We start from the raw sequence: 20,552 nt of genomic DNA on the forward strand, positions 1-20,552 counted from the left end.
AACTTCAGGCTCCTGCAGATGGCGTTGCACGAGGATGATGGGACTATGAAAACCTGCAGGTTGAGCAACGGGATTCATAGATTGAGAAGAGGTGGTACAGTGTGTGGTCATACGGGTCTACCAGCAGTAGCATAAATCCCGGTCTACAGAAAATCCTCGTCAGACTTGTGGCCGAAAGATGAAACAGGTTTCATGGCTTGTGAATGAAAATCGCTTCGCTTCCAGGCAAAAACTGCTTCTAGGAGTCAAAGCAGGTCCTTTACAACCAATTTCTGAAAGAACACTTTACAGCATGTTCTTTCACAAGCCATGAAACCCATCGGCGGCCCATGTTAGCCCAGAATTCTGACAAGTATTTCTTGTAGACTGGGATTTTTGCCAATGCTGGTAGACCCATATGACCGTACACTGTAATACACCTGCAAATTCAGCTACTTCATCTCTTCTCAATCAATGAATCCCATCACACACCCTGCAGATATGTATAGCCTTCTGTAGGAACCTGAAAATACTACCACCTTAAACAGGCAAGGTGACTATTTTTTTGTCTGGGGAGCTTATAACCATTTTGTAGTGCTATGAATTTTCTTATTTAAATGTAAAGTTATTTTTTATTTAAATGTAAAAATGTAAACGACAAATTGCTGCCCATGTTACTAGTGATATGCAATTAATAGTTTGAATTACTGAATAGGGTTATGGTTATTTTCAGGGAAATTAGTAATTCAGTGTTGCTACTATACAATACCTCCTTTGCTTTATTCTGTAAATCCACAGACTCTTGCTTCAGTTTCTCTTTTTCCTTTTCGAGTTCTGTAATTGCTTTACGCAGATCATCTGCTTCTTTGCTGCTCTGCAGCCTCTCCACTTCCAGTTTCTGCACAACAGTGAATTTTTCAGAAGTTTGTTTTTCAGTTTCAAGCAAACGGGCTCTGATTTCTTCGGCTTGTTTCTTGAATTTTTCAGCTTCTTTCTCCGCTTCTGATTGTGCATTGCTTAGCTGCGTTACCCTGGTCCTTAGCTTCTCGGCTTCAGCAGATGCTTCTTCCTGCCTTTTGCGTTCTGCCTCTAAAGATTTCTGGAAGCCCTCCGTCTCTTTCTCTAAACGCTGCTGCATCTCCTTTTTGGCCTCTAGGAGTTTCTGGGCCTCCTCCTGAGCCTGGGCTTTCTGCTTCTGGAGCATTTCAGCCTCAGCTTTCAGTTTGGTTGCTTCCTGAATGGCTAACATCTTCTCTTTGAGCATCTTCTCAGCCAGGTCTCTCTGCTCTGCAAGATCAGCCTCTGCAATCTGTCTCAGTCTGGCCGCTTCTTGTGCATCAGCACTAAGCCGGGCAGCCTCTTCGGCTAGTTTCTTCATGTTCTCAGCCTCTTCCTCGAGCAGTTTCTTTGTGTTGTCCTTATCCTTTTCCATAAGTCGCTGGTTTTCCTTCTCGATTGTGATCTTTAATTTGATTAACTCCTCCATCTGGCTCTTCACTTTAGCCAGCTCTCCTTCCACCTGAGCTTTCTGCTTGACGGCATCACCGACCTCATCCTTCAATCGTTTCAGCTCCTCATCCAAGACGGATTTCTGTTTGTCTGTCTCTTCAAGTTGGAGTTTCACCTTTGCTAACTCTTGCTCAACAGTAGACTTCTGCTTCAAGGTTGTCTCAGCAAGTTCCTTATGCTTGGCCATCTCTGCCTCAGCCTGCTTCTTCTGTTTCAGTGCTGCCTTCTCTGCTTTAGCACGTTTGGCAGCTTCTGTTTCAGCTTCTTTCCTCAGTTTCTCAGCATCCTCCTGTGCCTTGGACTGTTTCGCTGCTTCTGCTTCAGCTGATTGCTTCTGACGCTCAGCCTCATCTGCCTTTTGCCGAAACAGAGCCGCCTCCTTCTCGGCATTCTCTTTGGCTTTTTCTGCCTCTTCTGCCAATTTCTTTGCCTTCTCATACTCTTCTTTCAGCTTGGTTTGAGCGAGACTGTCTTCTTTCTGTTGAACAAGGACATCCTGGGCCTTCTGCTCAGCAGCAGAACACTTCTGTGCAGCTTCTTTAGCTAAAATGATCTGCTTCTCAGCTTCCTTGTCAGCACTGGCCTTCTGCTGTTTTGCATCTTCAGCTTTCTTTTTGAGGCGCTCAGCTTCTTGCTGAGCAGCTTTGCACTGTCTCGCTGCCTCCTCTTCTGCAGCGGCAATCTTCTTCACCTTTTCCTCTGCCTCTTTCCTCTTTTTCTCCTCTTCTAGAGCCAGTTTTCGGAACTTCTCTGCCTCCTCTTCTGCTTGCGCTTTGCTCTTCTGGGCCTCGTCGGCAATGCTCTTCAGCTTGTTCAGCTCAAGGTCGAGATCTTGCTTTCCTGTTGAGGCCTTTTCAAAGTTGATTTTCAGAATGTGAATCTCCTCTTCGACCACTTTCTTCTGCCTCAGTGTTTCCTCAATAATTTTTTTCTGCCTGTCTAATTCAGCATCAGAGGACTTCTTCAACTGACCGATCTTCTCCTCAATATCTTGCTTATGCTGAGTTGCCTGGTCTTCAAGGACCTGCCTTTGATAGGCTTCATCCTCAGCTTTCCTCCTAAGACGCTCGTTTTCTGCCTCCTTTTCTTTCAAAGCAATCTCAGCCTCAGTTTTCAAACGAGTTGCCTCATTGATGGCAGCCAGCTTTTCTTTGAGGATCTTCTCAGCCTCTGCTCTCTGGTGGGCTGCTTCATCCTCCGCAACCTTCCTTTGCTTCTTTGCTTCTTCAGAAACCGACCTAAGTTTGGCTGCCTCCTCGGCAAGTTCCCTCATCTTGGCTGCCTCAGATTCCAGGAGTTGCTTGCTTTTTTCAGTATTTGACATGGACTCTTTCTCAGCTTTGGATTTCAGCTGCATAAGAACTTCCATCTCCTTTCTGACTTTAGAAAGCTCCTCCTCGAGTTGCTCTTTTTGTTTCACGGCTGTGTTCACTTCATTTTTGAGGCGCTGCAGCTCGTCGTCCAGCAGTGTTCTCTGCTGCTCGGCATGGTCGAAATCCAGCCTTAAACGGATCAGCTCCTGTTCTGCTAAAAGCTTCTGTTGAGCAGTTTCCTCAGCATCCTTCCTTTGCTTTTCCAGCTCCTTCTCTGCAGTCTCCTTTTGTTTCAGAGCAACCTCCTCGGCTTTGGCCCTCTTCTTAGCCTCACGCTTTGCTTCTTCTTTCTGCTTCTCTGCCTCCTCCTGAGCAGCACTCTTCTTGTGGGCCTCCTCCTCGGCCTGGAGCCTCAAACGGAGAGCTTCGTTGGCTTTCTGTCTCCATACCTCCAGTTCTTTCTCAGCTTGTTCTCTTGCCTTATCTGCTTCAGCTTGCTGCCTTTTAAGACGGTCGGCCTCCTCCTGAAGCTGCATGACGGTGCCTTGCTCTTGTTTCAGCGACTCCTCCAGTTTTGACGTCTTTTCGACAAACGACAGACGCTTGCTCTGCAGCTCTGTGGCGGCACTCTTCTGTGCCACCTCCTCCACAACTTTGATCTGCCTGTCCTTTTCCAGTTCTGCCTGCTTCATCCGCCTCTCGGCCTCCTCTGCTTGCTGCTTGAACTTCTCCAGATCCTCCAGTGCCTTTTGCTTTTGCTTTGCAGCCCCCTTCTCTGCTTCTGATTTTAGCTTTAGCTCCTCCTCTGCCTTGCGTTTTTTCTGAGTCTCTTCGTTCACTTGCTTCCTGAGCTTTTCTGCTTCTTCTTGGGCAGCCTTCCTTAGTCTCTCAGCCTCTTCTGCTTTATCCCTTAGCTGCTGGAGTTCGGCTTCAGCCGTCCCTTTTTGTTTCACCGTCGTCTCCAGCTGGAGTCGGATTATGCGGATCTCTTCTTCAATCTTGATGCGGCTGTGCAAGGCCTCTTCTACCTGTTGACTTTTAGACTTGATCTCCTGCTCAGAGAGCTTCCTGAGTTCTTGGAGCTCCTGCTGAATGTTGTGCTTCTGTTTCTCGGCATCAACAGCAACGACTTGTCTTTTGCTGACTTCCTCTTTCATCTTCAGCTTCAGCTCCTCAGCCTCCTGTTCGGCTTTGGCAATGGCCTTGGCATGAGACTCGGCTAACTGCCTTTGTTTTTCTAACTCGGCCTGCATCTCGGCCATCTTTCTCCTCTCTTCTTCCTTAAGTTTCTCGGTTGCTTTCTGTATTAGTGGAGGGAATAGTAAGGGAAATGTAAGGCAGGGTTAAGCATTTGAGGTTAGATATTACATCTGTTATGATTTTATATACAGACGGCATATAAAGGTAGTTACACATATGTGAGTACATTACAAGGTTATTATGATGTTACGAGATTACAAAAGAGTTCAATTTAATGTATGGCACACAGAATGAGACACAATCACTTCACAACACAATAAAACAACTGGGATACTGAATGGTATCATGCTACTGGTGGGTTATACTGTAAAATGGTTTGTCTGTTCAGCCTTAAAAAATAGTTTCAGTTGAACTGGAAAATCACCTGGAAAACTTAATCAGTAAGCCATTGGATTTGCATGGTATTATGAGAGTAAGAGAAAGTACAATTGGACTTGCTCTGTCAGGGGTGGGTGGGTTGATGGCACTTCCTCCTCACATCACAACTAATTTTATTAGTCCTGAATGTCTCTTATAGAAACTGAATGTATTAATCAGCAGCTTGTCTTACCTAAACTGTGTGGCTGGATTATTTATTACAAACATAAAAGATCAGATCGTTTTTGGCTGATACTTAACATTAAGAAATTCACAAAAAAATAACCTGATCGGGACATCCCTACCTAATGAGATGGATTGAGGAATAACTTCTAAGAAATTAAAGTGATTCTTAAGTTTATAGTCTTTTTGCTCAGACTAACGGTTCTTTAATTTGTCAATAACTAGCATAATCTGCATAATGGTGCAGAAAGGCTCTGTTTATTTTAGTGTGAAACTTCACAACCTAAATCTGCATTTAGGAAGGCAAGAAAAGAAAGCTAAGAATAAGTATGCATAGCAGAAATGCAAACATAACAATCTAAACTGGTTCATTTTCTTCCAAATTTCATGCCATTTTAAAACCTTGGGATTAATATAATCTAGTGATGCAGCAAATAAAGCATGGGAGTTGAACTGGTGTCAGAGCAAAATGCAGAACACATGGAGTGTGTTTTGGAAGAATGCATCTGATGAATGTCACTGTGGTAAATGACTCTGGGTTGTAATATGCAGTAATTTCTTTGATATCATGTGAACAATATGACAACACCAATGGGGCTGGATTTGAATAAAATACACAATTTTTTAAATCACATTTAGAACTAGATCATTTTTGAGAATGAGCCACATCAACTTGGCTGTGTATAGAGGTAGTAAAAAAATATGACAATGCGTTGTGGTGAAACATTTACCTCATTAGCGCCCAAACATGATAAACATTCATCATGATAAAGCACTGGCAAGCAGTATAGAGAAGCAAACAAACAGAAATGCAAGTTAGAAAGTAAAAGGGGGTAAACCAAAATTGTGCTTCTCAGAAAAAATAGAGAGAAAGGGTGAAAATCAGCCTGAAGCATTCTCTGACTGAAAAAAATCAAGAGCCCAAGCAACAAAGAATGAAGGGAAAACACATGTTCTTTTAGTTTACAGGGGGTGGTATATTTGCATTCGTTCAGTGTTTAATGGAGTCAGCTGGTGTAAAAGTGCATGCTTTTTTCCCACTGGTGGTATATTGAGTTTGCTTCAGGCTGAGGGATCTCTACAGTAAACTTAAGCTTCTTCTTGTGACAGAGATTCAGAAAAGTTCACCCCCGTACAGTTCAGATACTACAACAGATAATGAGAGACAGAAACCGTTGGGGAAATGGGATGTGCTGCACCACTAGGATTTAGCATTACTCATGACCTAGGTGAGCACTGTGTCCACTATCTAACAGGTTTCCCATGGAGTGAGCATATAGGCCATGTTAGTTCATTCTGAGGCTCTTTCACATGATCAAGCAGAACACTTTTGTGAAGTAATATAGATGGCAACTGAAATTGTGTCTCCTCTGATTCACATTTGAAGAAGACAAAATATGTTCTCCATACATTAAACTACTTGAGCGGATTACAGGGTATTTCAGGTAGTGGCAGAGAATGTAGTACTCCTTGAGCCTTTGACTCTTACCTCCTCATCTTCTAAGCGTCGTTGTGTCTCCATGATAAATTTAATATATTGGGTTGTCAGGATCATCAGCTCACTGTAGCGAGTTCTGAGAGTGACGTACTGTAAAATAATTCAAAAACACATTAAAACACTTAAGGTTTTAAGGTTTAGAGCAACATGACATGGCAAAAGGACAGAGGTTACTGACATTACATGCAGAACATATCATATGTAATAAAACAAGCAATCACTCAGAATCAGAAAAGGGAAAGTACCTCTTGAATAATGTTGTCTGAAGCCGACTCCATTTTGGTTTTCTTCAGAGGTGAAGCAATAGGCTCCACTAAGGCTTTATATGTGACCAGCTGAAGCTCATAATCCTGGAGGGATACATAGTGAAGGATGCAGCTTAGGCACTAATACACTCAAATACAATATGAGGACGGCTCAGGCATCCATGCACACTTACCTTTACAGCATCAATGTAGGCCTTGGCATACTTCTGACACTCGTCCACCTTGTCTTTGTTCTTCTCAATCTCCTCAAGGAGGTTCTGTTTATAACCATAGTCCAACAAACAGCATTATAATTTCAAACAACAATACAATGAACTGCAGTACTTTGGAAAAGCTGTAGACCACCAGAGACTATATACTCTATTAGTTAACTCCTCAAACCCTTAAAAGAGTTTCACCAAGTCTGCTGGTGGAGCTGTAATGAGGATAATAGGATTCAAATGAGTGAAATTCTAACCAGCTTTATTAATATCATTATTAAAAGCAAGAGACTGGTGTTATGTTATATTTTACTATATTATATTTTACTATACTCTATGAAAAAAACACATGAAATTAATGGCCTAACAAATTATTTAAGCAGTAATAAATCAAAGTCAGCAATGATTCATCAGTTTACAATATATATGTATATGCTGATACTCACATTTTTACACATTAAAAGCCATAAAATGTCTCAAGACATATCGTAATGTCATTTAGCCCAATATCTATACATATCATTATACTGCCTAGCTTCATGCTACATTTACATATGTTCTTCAATTCTCAATATACTTCTTATTGAGAACCAATGACCAGAACCCAACCCATTACCTTCTCCTGGGTCAGCTGTTCTTTAAGGGCCTTGCTATCACCGATCGGCATTGCCTGGATCTTCTCTTGCCTCTGCTTGCCGTCTGCAGTCCAGCGGATGAGCCAGTCGTAGCTCTGCCTGTATGCCCGCATCTGCCTGCCCAGCAGCTCTAGCTCACGCTGTCGCAGGTCCATCTGAACAAACACAGCCTGCCAGCGCTCCTTCAGGCTCGCCACCAGCTGCCGGTAGTGATCCAGCTCACCGTCCCGCTCAGTGTGCACCCTGGACATGCGCTCGTTTACTGTGACAGCATCTTGCAGCTCAGCTTCCAGGCGGTCAAACGTCGTCTGGTCGGCCTCTGCCTCAGAGCGCAATTTCTGGCAAGGAAAAAAAAACATGTGATTCAAAACACAGATAAAACTTCCAACTCGTTGCCATTAGGCCAAAGGCAGTCAGACAAGGCACCTTTAGTGTCCAGGCTTACAAATGTCTGATGTGATTTAACAAGTCTACTTACAACCATGTTACTTGCTTTTTTTCTTTAACGGTCAGCTCATTAAAAAAACATGATAAAGCTCTGCTTTTAATGGCTGGTTTACGTCATGATGGAGGCCCACAGTTACATATCCTAGCCTAGATTAACACTTAAACTATTAACATTGTTGATTTATTTATTCCTTTATTTATTTATACCCATGTTGACGTTCTCTCTGGGTTCTCTCAGCATGGTGTGCAGTTAGTTCCTTCTCTGGTCGGCCTAGTATTATCTTTTAGCTGCTCCCAGGTGGTCCCCCTGGCTTTATTGTATGCTTTAAGATGCAGCCCCTTGGATAATCTTGCCCATGTGGATAATCACAGTGCTGCTAAGGTCCAGTTAGCACTTCTTTTGCCAGCGTGGCATTTTTAGCCTCGATCCATAGTCTTATGAAGTAGCTGTTGTGTTTAGCCTCAAAAGGTTTTCACTAGTGTGCTGGTGTGTACATTTTTGGGACATAAATAATAATGAACGAAGACTGTTATGCAACGGACTTAAGGTTTTGGAATAGGCTCGTTTTTTCAACAGCCCTGTTTTGGTTATGCCGGATGGTAATTTCCATGTAGCAAAATACAGAAAACTACAGTTTAATATTCTAGGGCTCTTTAACAAAGGTGACAACTGTACAATCTGATTTTTCCTCAAACTATTGCTGATGAAACATATGCAGGCATATATCTGAAGGGTTATTTAATATAATAATATAAATACATTTAATATTATAATATAAATGTAAAGGTTCAGGCTGCACCTTCAGCTGTGCTAGGCTGGCTTCCACCTCCTTCTCATCTGCAGGCACTTTATGGACATCACGCAGCTGGTTTTCGTACTTCCTGAGGACATCTTCAGCCCCTTGTGTACTGCGAATTACCAAATCTATGGTCTTTAGCCTGCATGAACAAAAAGATTGGTGTGGCGTGAGTCAATAATTGAAATTATTAAACAAAAAACATACAACTCGGATGCACACTTAGCTTGTCTACAGATCTCATGGTGAAGTAAGAAAGTGAATAGAAATTCATGGTATAAAGACTGACTTGTCTAGGTAGACAGAAGACAGGCTGTAAACATGGTCCATCTTCTTCTGGGTGATGTCCAGCTCGGAGCGTAGGGCAGGAGCGGAGCTGGACTGCTGGGAAGAGACCAGCGCGGCCTCACTTTGCTTCACCACCACATCCAGGTCCTTCTTAATGCCGTCCAGTTCGGTCTGCATTTTCTGTTTAGAGAGACATAATAACAGATAAATACATGTACCCACAAATGCACTGTATGTACAAAATTACAGCTTTTTTAATATAACTAAAATTTAATATTCTACCCAATTTACCCAATCTACCCAATTTGATGGGTTATTGATCACAGGGCTGTGGGTTAGATACCAGGGTCCACAAAGCTTCCACCATTGGATCCTTGAGCAAGACCCTTAACTATATCTGCTCCAGGCGTGCTGTAGCATGGCTAACCCTGCACTCTGACCCTGACTTTCTAAGCTGCGGAGTACTAGAATGGTGCTGTATGAGTGTTTGGTAACACATACAGGAGATTATGCCCAAACAGCTTATTTTTCCTGCTAACAAACATACTGTACCACACCTTCTGCTCAGTGGTCCTCTGGGCGCAGGCTTTCAGGGGCTCCTTATCCACTGGCTGCCGAAGGCGACTGACCATGCGGGACTCACAGCCCTCCAGCCTCAGCCTTAGGTCCTTAATCTGAGTGATGTAGCTCTTACACACAGACTCATCCTGCTCTCCTGTGTGGGTGAGATAACGAGTGTTACTCTGGGTACATGTGTTAAATCAGAGACAGAGATCATCCTGGATCAAATGACAAATGAAAGATTATCTGATCCAGGACGCTCTTAGTGATGATCCCAAAGCCACCACAAAAGGAAGGAACGGGAACGCATAGCATGGATAGAAGCCATTAGATTCAATTAGAATTCTTTAGAGATCGATTCACAGAATCATTATATATCAAATTTCCGTCAACTTGATTTGAATATTTTAAAGGTGCACAGAATACACCCAACTCACCCGAAGAGACTATTTATAGTGTGGTGAAACAGAGATTGCACAGACAATGCTTTAAAGGTGCCCTAGAATTGAAAACTTTTAGTTTAGTTAAATAATGAGAGTTTGATACATAAAAGTGACATCCCATGAACCTTAAACACTGTTATCTCTTTAAAAAATCTAGACTCCTTTTATTGATGCCCCCAAAATGTACAGAAACCCAGGCCACTAGTGAAAGCCTTTCCACAACTAAAGCTGTAATGTTGGCAAACGCCAACGATCATATGTCAACATGTGAATCTGGTGTATTGGTGGAGACAAGATTGAACATCAATGCTAGAAAACAGGTGCTATTTGAACCAGGCATCATGACAGCAGCTTCTCCAGTGCCAGAAAATTAGATCAAACTCAGCGAGGGAGGAAGCTAAAGCTGGGGAAACAAGCCGGTATTCGCGCTATGCTAGATCTCGACCAGCATCTACCATCTCTTCCATTCTCCAACGTCCACTCCCTTGAAAACAAACTGGACTATCACAGACTAGAACTGACCACATATTAGAAGAAGAAGAGGAAGCCAAACCCAAGCAAGTAAGCAAGTGCCAGGTAGGTGCTAGGCTAAAAGCTAAACCAGCTGAACGACTACAATCTCTTCAGGTAGCTAAACACACACCATACTGAGAAGACAGCCACACTCTCTGGTAAGAAGTAAATTACAAGAAATATTTACATTGTTCTTGTTACTGTGAAAAAAACAAAGCTATGCTGTGCTACGCTATGCTATGTGGTTCCTGTGAGCTGTTCATTATTCATGCTGTGAGTTCATTATTATTATTATTACAATTCCACCATATAAAGAAAAATCTGGACGTTTTTATAATAACAGCAAAATAACAGGGTTGTAAATTGACAACTGACCATTTTAAACCCCAACTAAAGTCACATGCTCACTATTTATACATTAAACAACAACATACAAATACTGAATAAATGCATCCTAGGACACCTTTAAGCATTTTTCATGAAAATAGACTGAAATGTTCATTTTGGCCCATATATTTAGTTGTTAGTGATTATATTAGTCAATATATAATCTATAATTTTATATTGTAGTATAGAGGTAAAGTGGGATAGTGGTATAGTGGGATAGCGTAAATCAGCTAGAGCATATACATTTTCAAAAGCCTTTCCATTGTGTATGATGCATTTCAAAAAGGCAACAGATAAGTAGAATCTCACAATTATTACTTGTGGCATGCATAACAAAACAGAACAGCTTCAGATGTGAATCAAAGCACAAATCAGAAGCAGTCAAGCTGTCAGTTCCTGCATGTACATAAGGCACTGTGTTAAAGCACACAATAGTGAATAATGATGAAAATGAAATGCAGACAGGATGAAAAGATATGAACATGACATAACACAGATAACGAAGGTGAGTTTGGTGAAAATGATGATGATGATGATGATGGAGAAATCATTGTCACATTCAATCTGAAATCTTTACCGGCATCACTGTGTTTGGAGCTGATGATCTGAGGTTCTGTAACATGAATGGTACAGTTACCATCTGATCTGCAGGTCAGGGATCAGATTGTTTTTTAAGGCAAATAGGCAGGAATTAAAATAATAAGCTGTTCAGATGGACTGCAGTACGATAATGGGTGGCTCATGTGGGGTGGTACATCCACAGTATTCGGCCCTTCTACCCACCTTGCTCCACCGAGCGCAGCAGGCTGTCGTAGTGCTGGGTGGCTTTGCTGTAAGCACTCTCCACCTGCATACGGTCATCTGCGCCAAAGATGTCTGAGTCCTGGCTGTCTCGCATAAAGACCTGATAGTGCTGCTCCAGATTCTTTAGAGCTAGGCGGTATTCCTCCACCTTCAGAGTCTTGAACTGGGCAAACGGAGCACATGGAGAAAAGTGTAAATCAGGATGGCACAGTGAAGTTTAGATTGTAACGATGTATTAATGTGTTTTGGTTCATTTTTAATGGTCCATTCATCATCAACAGTTCACGCTCATATGTTGGTTGTGGGATGCTTTCGGTCAGCTGTGGTAAGTAACTACTGACAGTGGTCCGAGGAGGAACAAATAAAAAAACAGCAACAGGCAGATGGACCCTCAAGGTTCATTGATGTGTAAGGGCAATGTAGGTGATTACATCTGGACTAAACGGACAGAAAGGCTACTGTGGCACAAGTGTGGTAATATATAATGATTATGGGGGAATACCCATGCTGACTCCTGTCTACCATCAAAAGTGCCATTAATGGGCACGCAAACATCTGAACTGAACCTTAGAAGAAGAAGAAAGTCTGATGAGTCCTGTTTTCTTTTACATCACTTAGATGGATGGATATGTGTGTGCCATTTATCTGTGGAGCACTCTAGATCTGTGTCAGATCAATGGTGGATCCACCTCGCAACTGGTAGAAGTTAAAGCATCTGAAGCTATCATCTTACTGACAGGCACTACAAGCTACCTTCACTGGTCTTGTAGAATGAGCTGTTACAATGGCACAAAGATGACCATCATTAACCCTAACCCTTAATGTCTTAATGTTTTGGCTCACCTGTGTACACAATAATGAAGTGCATGGGAGTATTTTCGGAGGGTTAAATAAATAAAGGTTCCTTACCATGATGAAGTTCCAGGAGTTGATAAACTGGATGTCTCTCATGAGGTACTGCCAGGACAGCAGACTCTTCATGTCCACATGCAGCTTCTGCCAGAGGATCATCAACTTCTGCAGACTTGAGTCCAAACTAAAATACAACACAATTTTTGATTAGAAGAGAGGATGACCTTCATCTCTCTCATAGTTCATAGACAAAAGTAGAGAACTTCAGTGAAAGTGCACACTGACTGCTAATGTAATTCAGTGCATAACCCAACATGTAATTAAATATCTAATATTAAATATGTTTTTCTAAAGAACTTTGTGTCTGAGCCTGACCCTACCTACACCATGTTTGTACACCAAGTCTGAGGTCAACCCCTCTGTCCGGACACAAAATATTGCCTGAATCTGATCCGACCTGGGGTGTGTTTCCTGTACAACAACTAAGGCTAGCATTGAACCAACATGATCCGATACACCTGTGGTACAATCGATTCCCAGTAGTTTGAACCTTTGTAGTCTGAACTATCAGATGTGTTCGGTCTGGCTTTCATAGCAGGAAAATCATGTTATTAATGTATTATTTAAGGTTGCCTCCAGCACTATCAATAATATGAATGGAATTAACAATTAATGTGCACTGAAATTAATAAGACAATAATAATAATAACAATTAATGCTTCTTTTAAAAGAAACATTGAATGACTTTTAGTTATTCCAATACATATGGATTATCTGCAAAGTCTTAAAAATATTTACTGGACAATTTCATATACGCCAAACATTAGAAAAGTATTTATTATTCATTGCTAAAATATAATCTAATGTTGTTCAAACTACACAAATAACGACAGTGTCACACCTGTGATGCACTGATTCTTACTATGTAAGTTAACAACATGGTTACCTTGAAAGTGCAAACTATGACTATTTTTTTAACCAACTATTCTTTTTATGCTTTTTAGCTTGCAGTCCATTCAGTTTAAAATCTGAAACTGATCCAGGCCAAACTAAATGTTGTTAAAGTGAGCAGTGAGCAGGTTCTGTCAGGTTTGGACATACTTTTAAAGCTTTGGTGTCATGCTGTACTCCAAGAATTACTCTTTGCTATTTCTAAATCTAGATCTTCTGCTTGGTTTGAGAATGCAAAGATACACTTCATTCAACATGACAAAGAACCAAACCCAGAACAAACCAAAAAAAAAAAAAAAAAAGTTACCCAGACGTGCTCTCTACAGCCTCCTTGTTGGTTGGTGGGACGATGAAGCAGATGGATGGCACTGTGGCTTCACTACCACCAGAGCTCCTCACTTTCCACTTCATTTGCTGGGAGTTGTTTAACAAAGCGCACTCATCTCCCCTGTGCACTGTGATCTAGACATAACCAAAAAAATTATCTGTTTTAGTGAGAGAAGATTGCAAGGAGTCAACAAAGCCATACAATTCCCATAAGCACCATAAGTGACATGGTGAGCCTCACCCTTGAAAGACACCATCCTAGTGCTCAATTTAAAGAAGCTTTTCAAGAGTATTGTAATGTAGGATACCGTAGAGTTTACTATGATTTACTGTCAACATGATTACAAGTAATCAGTGAATGCTAAGGAATGCACAGTAATAAAGGGGTTAACCTAACATTTGGCTAAGTTACACATAAGGCTAAAAGCTAAAAAAGAGAGCTCAGTGTGAGGACGTTTGAAGCTGGTATGAAGTTTAGCTGGAAACCATCATTTGACCCAGTCCGAATGCTTGATCATGTGAAAACCATGCTTTGGCTCCGGTCAGCAGCTTAGCACGAGGTGCTAATTCATTTGATAGATTCTGGAAATCCATGTAATGGAATGGTTTCCATGAAAAATCTGAACTGGAATTTCCCTTGCATGACATTCTTTACTATTCTAAGAGCTCCAGAGCAAAACTAAAGAATCCCTAAAGAAAACCTTTGAAGCCAAAAATGCAGTATCTTGGTGATTGTTTCTTTTATTTATTTTTCAAAACAATAGTCTTCTTTCATACCTCCATCTGTTTGAAGTCACACACGGCCTGAATGGGCAGTTTGCCTTTGATAGGCGTGGCAGGGTTTCTGGGTTTCAGCTGGATGATTGTCTTGGCTCTTCTGTTTAGGCCATCCAGATGAGTCTTAAACTCAGTGAGTTGCTCTTTCTCGTCCTGTGGGTCATTTAGAGAAGAAACAATGAATGACATGTATTTACATATATTTCAGATTTTGTTATCTATTAAGACTTAGAAGTAAGGATGTAGTAAGGCATCTGCATTGATTCACCTGCAATGACTGATTTTAGAATTTAAGAGTCTATTTTAATTGATTATAATAATATTCATTTAAAGTATGTTCTTTTTTTAGGGCACAAAAATGAACATGCTTGCTGTTGTACATATAAAGATAAAAAATAATCTTGGTGTAAGCTCGGTGCACTGTTTTATTGTATACTGTTGCTGCTGAAACAATAAAACATTTTGTTGTCAGAATTTTATGATCAATGTTCCATAAGAAGTGGTCCAAAACTACTTACACTTTCATTGATGTTTTTAGTTTCTTCTGTAAGGCTAATGTACAAAGTTTTGGTCGAACAATGATGATTTATTCTTGTACTTTGTAAATATTCAAATTTGTGTAAACAAAATGATCTATGTATGTATGTATAAAAATCAAAAAAATTGTTTATCTAATCAATCTAGCTTAGTTGCTAGCTTAGATTTCATTTATTTAAATGTTTTATTTTTTTTTTTATAAATAAAAACACACCAAATAGATCACATGGAACACATTTCAGATTTCTTTTTACATAATTCCTCCCAATGTCGAAAATCTGTAATGTTACAGTGGGAGTTTAGACTAACTTTGGGCCTCATTTGAAAATAAACCAACTTGACTTTCTTCACTTAAAATTTGCTAACCAAAGGCCCAGAAATATGGATAAATAAATCAGCATTAATTCACTTGTTTTTTATTATAAACTATACTTTTTTTGTAATTTTGTTTTTATTCTGGAATTACAAAATTATATTTTTACATAAAAAATACACAATGACAATATTACTTTATGTCTCTTTACCTCATTCCACTAAATTGTTGTTAAGTTGTAGAGAAATCTGAAATTTTATTATGCACAAATTGTTTATATAAAGAATCCCCCAAAGCCACACCCCTTCTTAAGCAAATTCCACTGACATGACCTAAAAATGGGCACATTGAAAAGAAAGTTCATTAAGAACCCACATATTCAAACCCACCACTATGATGAACATATGTCTCTGTACTCACAGCAGCATCCTGCAGAAGGTCTTCTAGGCGAGTGACAGTGATGGAACGGTCACACACGTATTTCTTCTTCATGGATTCCTGCATCTTTCTCATCTTCTCCTCTGCCTCTTTCACATCTGCAAAGAACTGTTGGGCAGAGAACAGGGACTTTTTGTTTGTATGGGGTAGGACTTCAAATTTAGCATGAATGTTAATTAGCTCTGCGCCTGGAAGCAAAACATACCTGGAAGTAGGCAGTGTTCTCTTTGAGATGGGTCTCAATACAGCAGCACAACTGCAGCATCCAGCTCCACTGGGTCTGCAGAGCTGCCATGAAGGCCTAGAAGGCAAATAGAAGGAGTTTAAAAGATGAGGATGGAGGGGCCAATCTGATTTACCTCTCAGTACACTGTTAGTCCTTTTTAAAGTACTGTGTCAGAAAACAGCACAATATCTTGATATTGCCTTTATGGGACCCACAGCCTAACCTAAGAGTTTTAATTCCCTTAATGTATTTGCCTTTTAATATCTCTTACATTTTATAGATTTTTTTCTCACTCACTAACCAGAATGTGAAGTAACTATTACAGGTAATTCTATATGTGTTGATGTACTGAGTTATGCAATTATGCAATTGTATGAATATGTAATGTCAACAAATGTCTACCCAAATGACACTAATGAACTATTTTATAAGTAATCAGTGATCATAAAAACCTCAGGGTGTAACTGTTGAAAGTGCATTATATATTTTCAAGCTATTATAATAGTTTGTGTATACAAGATTATGAGCTGAAATTGATGGAACAAACATGAAATGTATCAAATTTATGAAAAACATTGAACCAATCAAAAACAAATAAATATAGTAAATATATATATAAACAAACAAAAAAATTAAAAAATACAAGAAATCATGAATTTCACACACATTCAATTCACAGTTTTAAATAACTTTAATAAACCTGTAACTCTAAAACCACTAACAGCTGTCAGGATATGGATGTGTATTCACATTTCTTTTTAGAAACCAAGTAATTTGCGGTAGTTCTTCAATTAACAAGCTTTCAGTTGTTGTGGGTTAAATCATTAATAAATCGCAGAGAATTCTGGAAGAATCTACTGAGATTCCTCAGATCCCTGTTAAATAAGTTACTTGCCTCCACAGTGCTCTTGGCAGGATGACCTTCTTTCAGCAGTTTGTCTCCGGTGGCCTGGACACTGTTCACTTTCTTCTCCCGCTGTTCCAGTTCTCGCATCAAGCCCTGTCACATCACACTTTTAGACCCTCAATTCCAAATCATCACATATTACTACAACCACTTCTATCTTGTTCCAGGGTAAATGTAATCATGGTATTTATGTAACTAACAACACAGGGCTACATTATATTATGAGGCCTTACCGAGTAGTTGTCCTTCTTTGCAGTCATGTTGGTGTTTCGGTCACTCCAGTCATAGTTCACTTCTTCCTCCTCTTTCTCATTCAGCCACATCAGCTCTTTAGTGGCAGCTACGACGAATGCATGTAGCTGGGTGAGATTGCGCAGACGGCCTTTTGAGGAGTTCTGGAAGTAATAACAGGAGGAAATACAAAAGAATGGAGTGCTGTAGTCAAATTCCTTGGCTAAGTAAATGAGCTTAAATGAAACTAGCAGTATTTAAATGTCAATTTTATGCATGTTTCCAAACAAATATGTTAAGACCAATCAATTTGATACAAAATCCTCTTTTCTAAAGAAAGTAATGACTCAAAGTTGCCTTACACAAGTTATAAACTGCTTACAAATACACTGTCTTAATCTTGAGATATTGTTATTTTGGTGCTAAATCTTTTGCTAAAATGCATGATTGAGATCTATTAACGGTGGCGTGATATATTCAGTGCTGTTAGGCAAAATCGCCCCCCATAAAAACATGTTTTTCTAATTTGCCAGCATTTCACCAGCATTACTTGTATGTAGCTTTGCAGGTGGTTTAGGCTATATTTGCCTGACCCCTGGTTCCCATCATCACCACTGTAAACAAATTTAGCTTTGTAAGCTGAAGTATTAGCAAGCTGAACCAAATCAGCATACAGCTGAGAACTTACCAGCAGTTTGCCGTACTGCAAGTCCAGCTTGCCCAGGTACTCTCTGTATGCTGCTTTACTTGCAGGAGTTAACTGATTCTGAAAGACAGCAGAAAGAAAAGTCATCAGCCGGAATAGGGCACATCAATTTATAGATATTAGAATAAAGGATGTATTTCAGGGGCCCAAACCGAGGAGAACATCAAGCTAAAAACAAGCTTAGTGTACTGCTTATATTCCATTACAGTTTAAACAGTCTTCTACTCAGATAAGTGTGTTTTCAATACTAAAAAGCCTTGTATTTTAGCACTTCTAGGCCAACAGCCATAGCAGCGGTTTGAAATGTTCAAGCTTATTTATGAAGTAACACAAAATAACAAATCAGGCATTTGTTACGTTTCTGTAGGTCTGATAACATTTCTGGCCTATTCCATCTGATCTTATTCAGCTCATTCTGAATCTGTTGTCTTATTCTAGTGTAGCTGGTCAATCATAACATAATGGTCAGATATTTTCTGAGGGAAACTATACGCAGCTGCTTTGCAATGGTAATGACAGCCGCACTGGAATAGCAGAAACATTAAGAATATATACAGTCAAAATGACCTCTACATGGCTTTCGAAGGTTTTTTTTGCTTTAAAATGTTAATCTATTAACAAAGTCTAACTAAAATATACACAAATATAATAAAAGCTAGAAATCCGTTGGCATGGGGGAGAAGGTGGGGTATTTTGTCAAAGCTATTACATCTACAAAAATCTAAATAATGAAAATGACCATTTTGGTCTTTCTAGTGTTACAAGGAATTCTGAAATGTACAAAAATGAAATAAACAAATTGTATTGGGTCAAACTTGATGTCCTGGTACAAACAACCACACAATCAAAACCACAACAATCCACAAAAATCCCAATAAACACAATAAATGAACAGAAACAGCATCCATTACACTACCCTTAAACTACATCAGCAAATGCCTTTACCTCGTCTGCTCTCGCACGGTCAATTTTGGATTTGAAGTCTTCTATGGACTGGTGCAGGCCACGGTGACTGCCCAGGTGGGACTCTACGGAGGGCAGGTCTGCGCCCCAGTTCGAGCTGTCGATGCGCCGCTGGTTCTCATCCACCCAGGCCAGCAGGTCTTGGATGTACCGGAGTGTGACCTCGTCCAGCTCGGGCCGCACGCGCTGCGGGGACTGCTGCAGGGTCTGTGCCGTGGACATCTGCGTCAGGGGCACCTGGGACACGGTCACTCCGGATTTCAGACGGAGGTTGTACTCACTGCGCAGGTTCACCAAGCGCTCATGGAGACGGTACACCCTGGGTGAAATGATGTGAGCAGTACTTCAGTCCAATATCCTCTAGATGTAGGAGTATCTAGACACCCCTTTGTGATTGGTTAATTGTGATCTATTAAAGGGCCTCCTGTCTAGAGCGTGAGCCTAAGGTCACCACCTTGTCCTTGCACTATTGTATGTCCTACCTATTCTGCACCAGAGACTTAGCCTAACAGTATTTTGGTACTGTACAAGTCTGTTATAGTACAATGACATTAAAGTTGAATTGAATCACTGCTGTCCAATGAAAAACATGTATCTCCATGTTTAGTTTTTTACATTGTTTGAACCTTGTAGCTGCTCTTTACACTGTGTGAATAATTCTGGATAACCTGACCAATCGAAATCAAAATAAACCTTTATTTTACATTAAGAAACGACCACTTTAGGCTTCTCCTGTCAACCTGTCATGTATTTTGGAGATGCATGTTTTTCATTAGACAGTGATATATATATATAATATAAATATACTGCCCCCTGAACACTGATCTGTACACCACTATTGATGTAGATCAATGGTTCTGTCTCCCAGATTAACCAGTCATTGTTTCCTCTTGACTTCAGGATCTTTAGACAACATAATGCTTCAGTAACAACTCAAACGTTGTTAGTGAGCCCCCTGGTGGCCGCAATGCACTCACCGCCTGTACATCTGTTCTGCCTGCAGGTGGCGCCCATCCTTGAGCTGCTGCACATCATTGAATAGGAAGCGGATCATGTTCTCAGCCTTGTCCAGGTCTGCCTCAATCTCAGCTGCATGCTGGACAGGCTTTCCTGCTCCCAGCGAGCGCACATCCTGTCAGGCACGTTAAGACTGATTAATATCATCTTATACTGAAGAACTGATTGCATATACTGCAAGTATACTGCAAGAGTATGAGCGTCTATACTTAAGAGTCTTACCGTCTGCAGCAGCGTCTCCACCTGGTTAAGCTGCTCCTCACACACACCTGATTCCATCTGCACCTTACTGACGATCCTCTGCAGCCGCTCCAACCTGCACACATTCCAGACATGCCTTAGCAATTAATTCTCTTTATGACCTCCCAAGACATTTTTCAGGATCCTTGTCATTTTTTGAGGTATGCAGTGGTGAACATCAATTCACTTTTTTTATTGACCATGGTTAAATTGTATGTTAGCCTAGTGATTCCCAACCCTGGACCTGGAGAACATCCAGCTCTGTACATTTGGGTGATCTTCAGCTCCGACACACTCATTAGTTCAACTAAGCATCAACTCATTAGTTAATTAACAAGATCTTACAGAGTTGAACTTGGTGCTTTCTATCAGAGAGACACTTCAAAGTGTAGTGCAGGGGCGTGGTCACCTGATTTTGAACTACAAATGTTGAATGATAAGCTCAGGGAAAATAAATAATTATTGCAACAAAACCAGTCAGAATCTTAGGGAACATAAATAATAATAATAATAATAATAATAATAATTTCAACAAAATTTGATAAATCGCTGAAAAAATAAGTAATTGTTTTGACAAAACCAGTCACATAAAAGAAGTCTAAAAGAGTCTATAAAATAAAATCTATA

At 40.4% G+C, this 20,552-nt stretch overlaps 1 protein-coding gene across 1 annotated transcript in view; it reads right to left on the reverse strand.

Moving 5' to 3' along the window:
* LOC140551044 (epiplakin-like) overlaps window positions 1-20,552 on the reverse strand; it is a 202,437-nt gene that overhangs the window by 48,385 nt on the left and 133,500 nt on the right. The window contains exons 14-34 of the mRNA XM_072674413.1: window positions 19,908-20,001; window positions 19,646-19,800; window positions 18,651-18,987; window positions 17,688-17,765; window positions 17,002-17,163; window positions 16,757-16,861; window positions 15,841-15,936; window positions 15,618-15,743; window positions 14,348-14,500; window positions 13,551-13,705; window positions 12,350-12,476; window positions 11,420-11,603; window positions 11,214-11,249; window positions 9,290-9,447; window positions 8,734-8,912; window positions 8,448-8,586; window positions 7,182-7,538; window positions 6,539-6,622; window positions 6,345-6,449; window positions 6,091-6,189; window positions 749-4,102 (exon numbers count right to left, since the gene is read on the reverse strand). Of these exons, the coding sequence (XP_072530514.1) occupies window positions 749-4,102; window positions 6,091-6,189; window positions 6,345-6,449; window positions 6,539-6,622; window positions 7,182-7,538; window positions 8,448-8,586; window positions 8,734-8,912; window positions 9,290-9,447; window positions 11,214-11,249; window positions 11,420-11,603; window positions 12,350-12,476; window positions 13,551-13,705; window positions 14,348-14,500; window positions 15,618-15,743; window positions 15,841-15,936; window positions 16,757-16,861; window positions 17,002-17,163; window positions 17,688-17,765; window positions 18,651-18,987; window positions 19,646-19,800; window positions 19,908-20,001 (6,283 nt within the window). The remainder of the gene's footprint in view (window positions 1-748; window positions 4,103-6,090; window positions 6,190-6,344; window positions 6,450-6,538; window positions 6,623-7,181; window positions 7,539-8,447; window positions 8,587-8,733; window positions 8,913-9,289; window positions 9,448-11,213; window positions 11,250-11,419; window positions 11,604-12,349; window positions 12,477-13,550; window positions 13,706-14,347; window positions 14,501-15,617; window positions 15,744-15,840; window positions 15,937-16,756; window positions 16,862-17,001; window positions 17,164-17,687; window positions 17,766-18,650; window positions 18,988-19,645; window positions 19,801-19,907; window positions 20,002-20,552) is intronic.

Source organism: Salminus brasiliensis, chromosome 3, assembly GCF_030463535.1.
Source record: "Salminus brasiliensis chromosome 3, fSalBra1.hap2, whole genome shotgun sequence".
NCBI classification, from domain to species: Eukaryota; Metazoa; Chordata; class Actinopteri; order Characiformes; family Bryconidae; genus Salminus; species Salminus brasiliensis.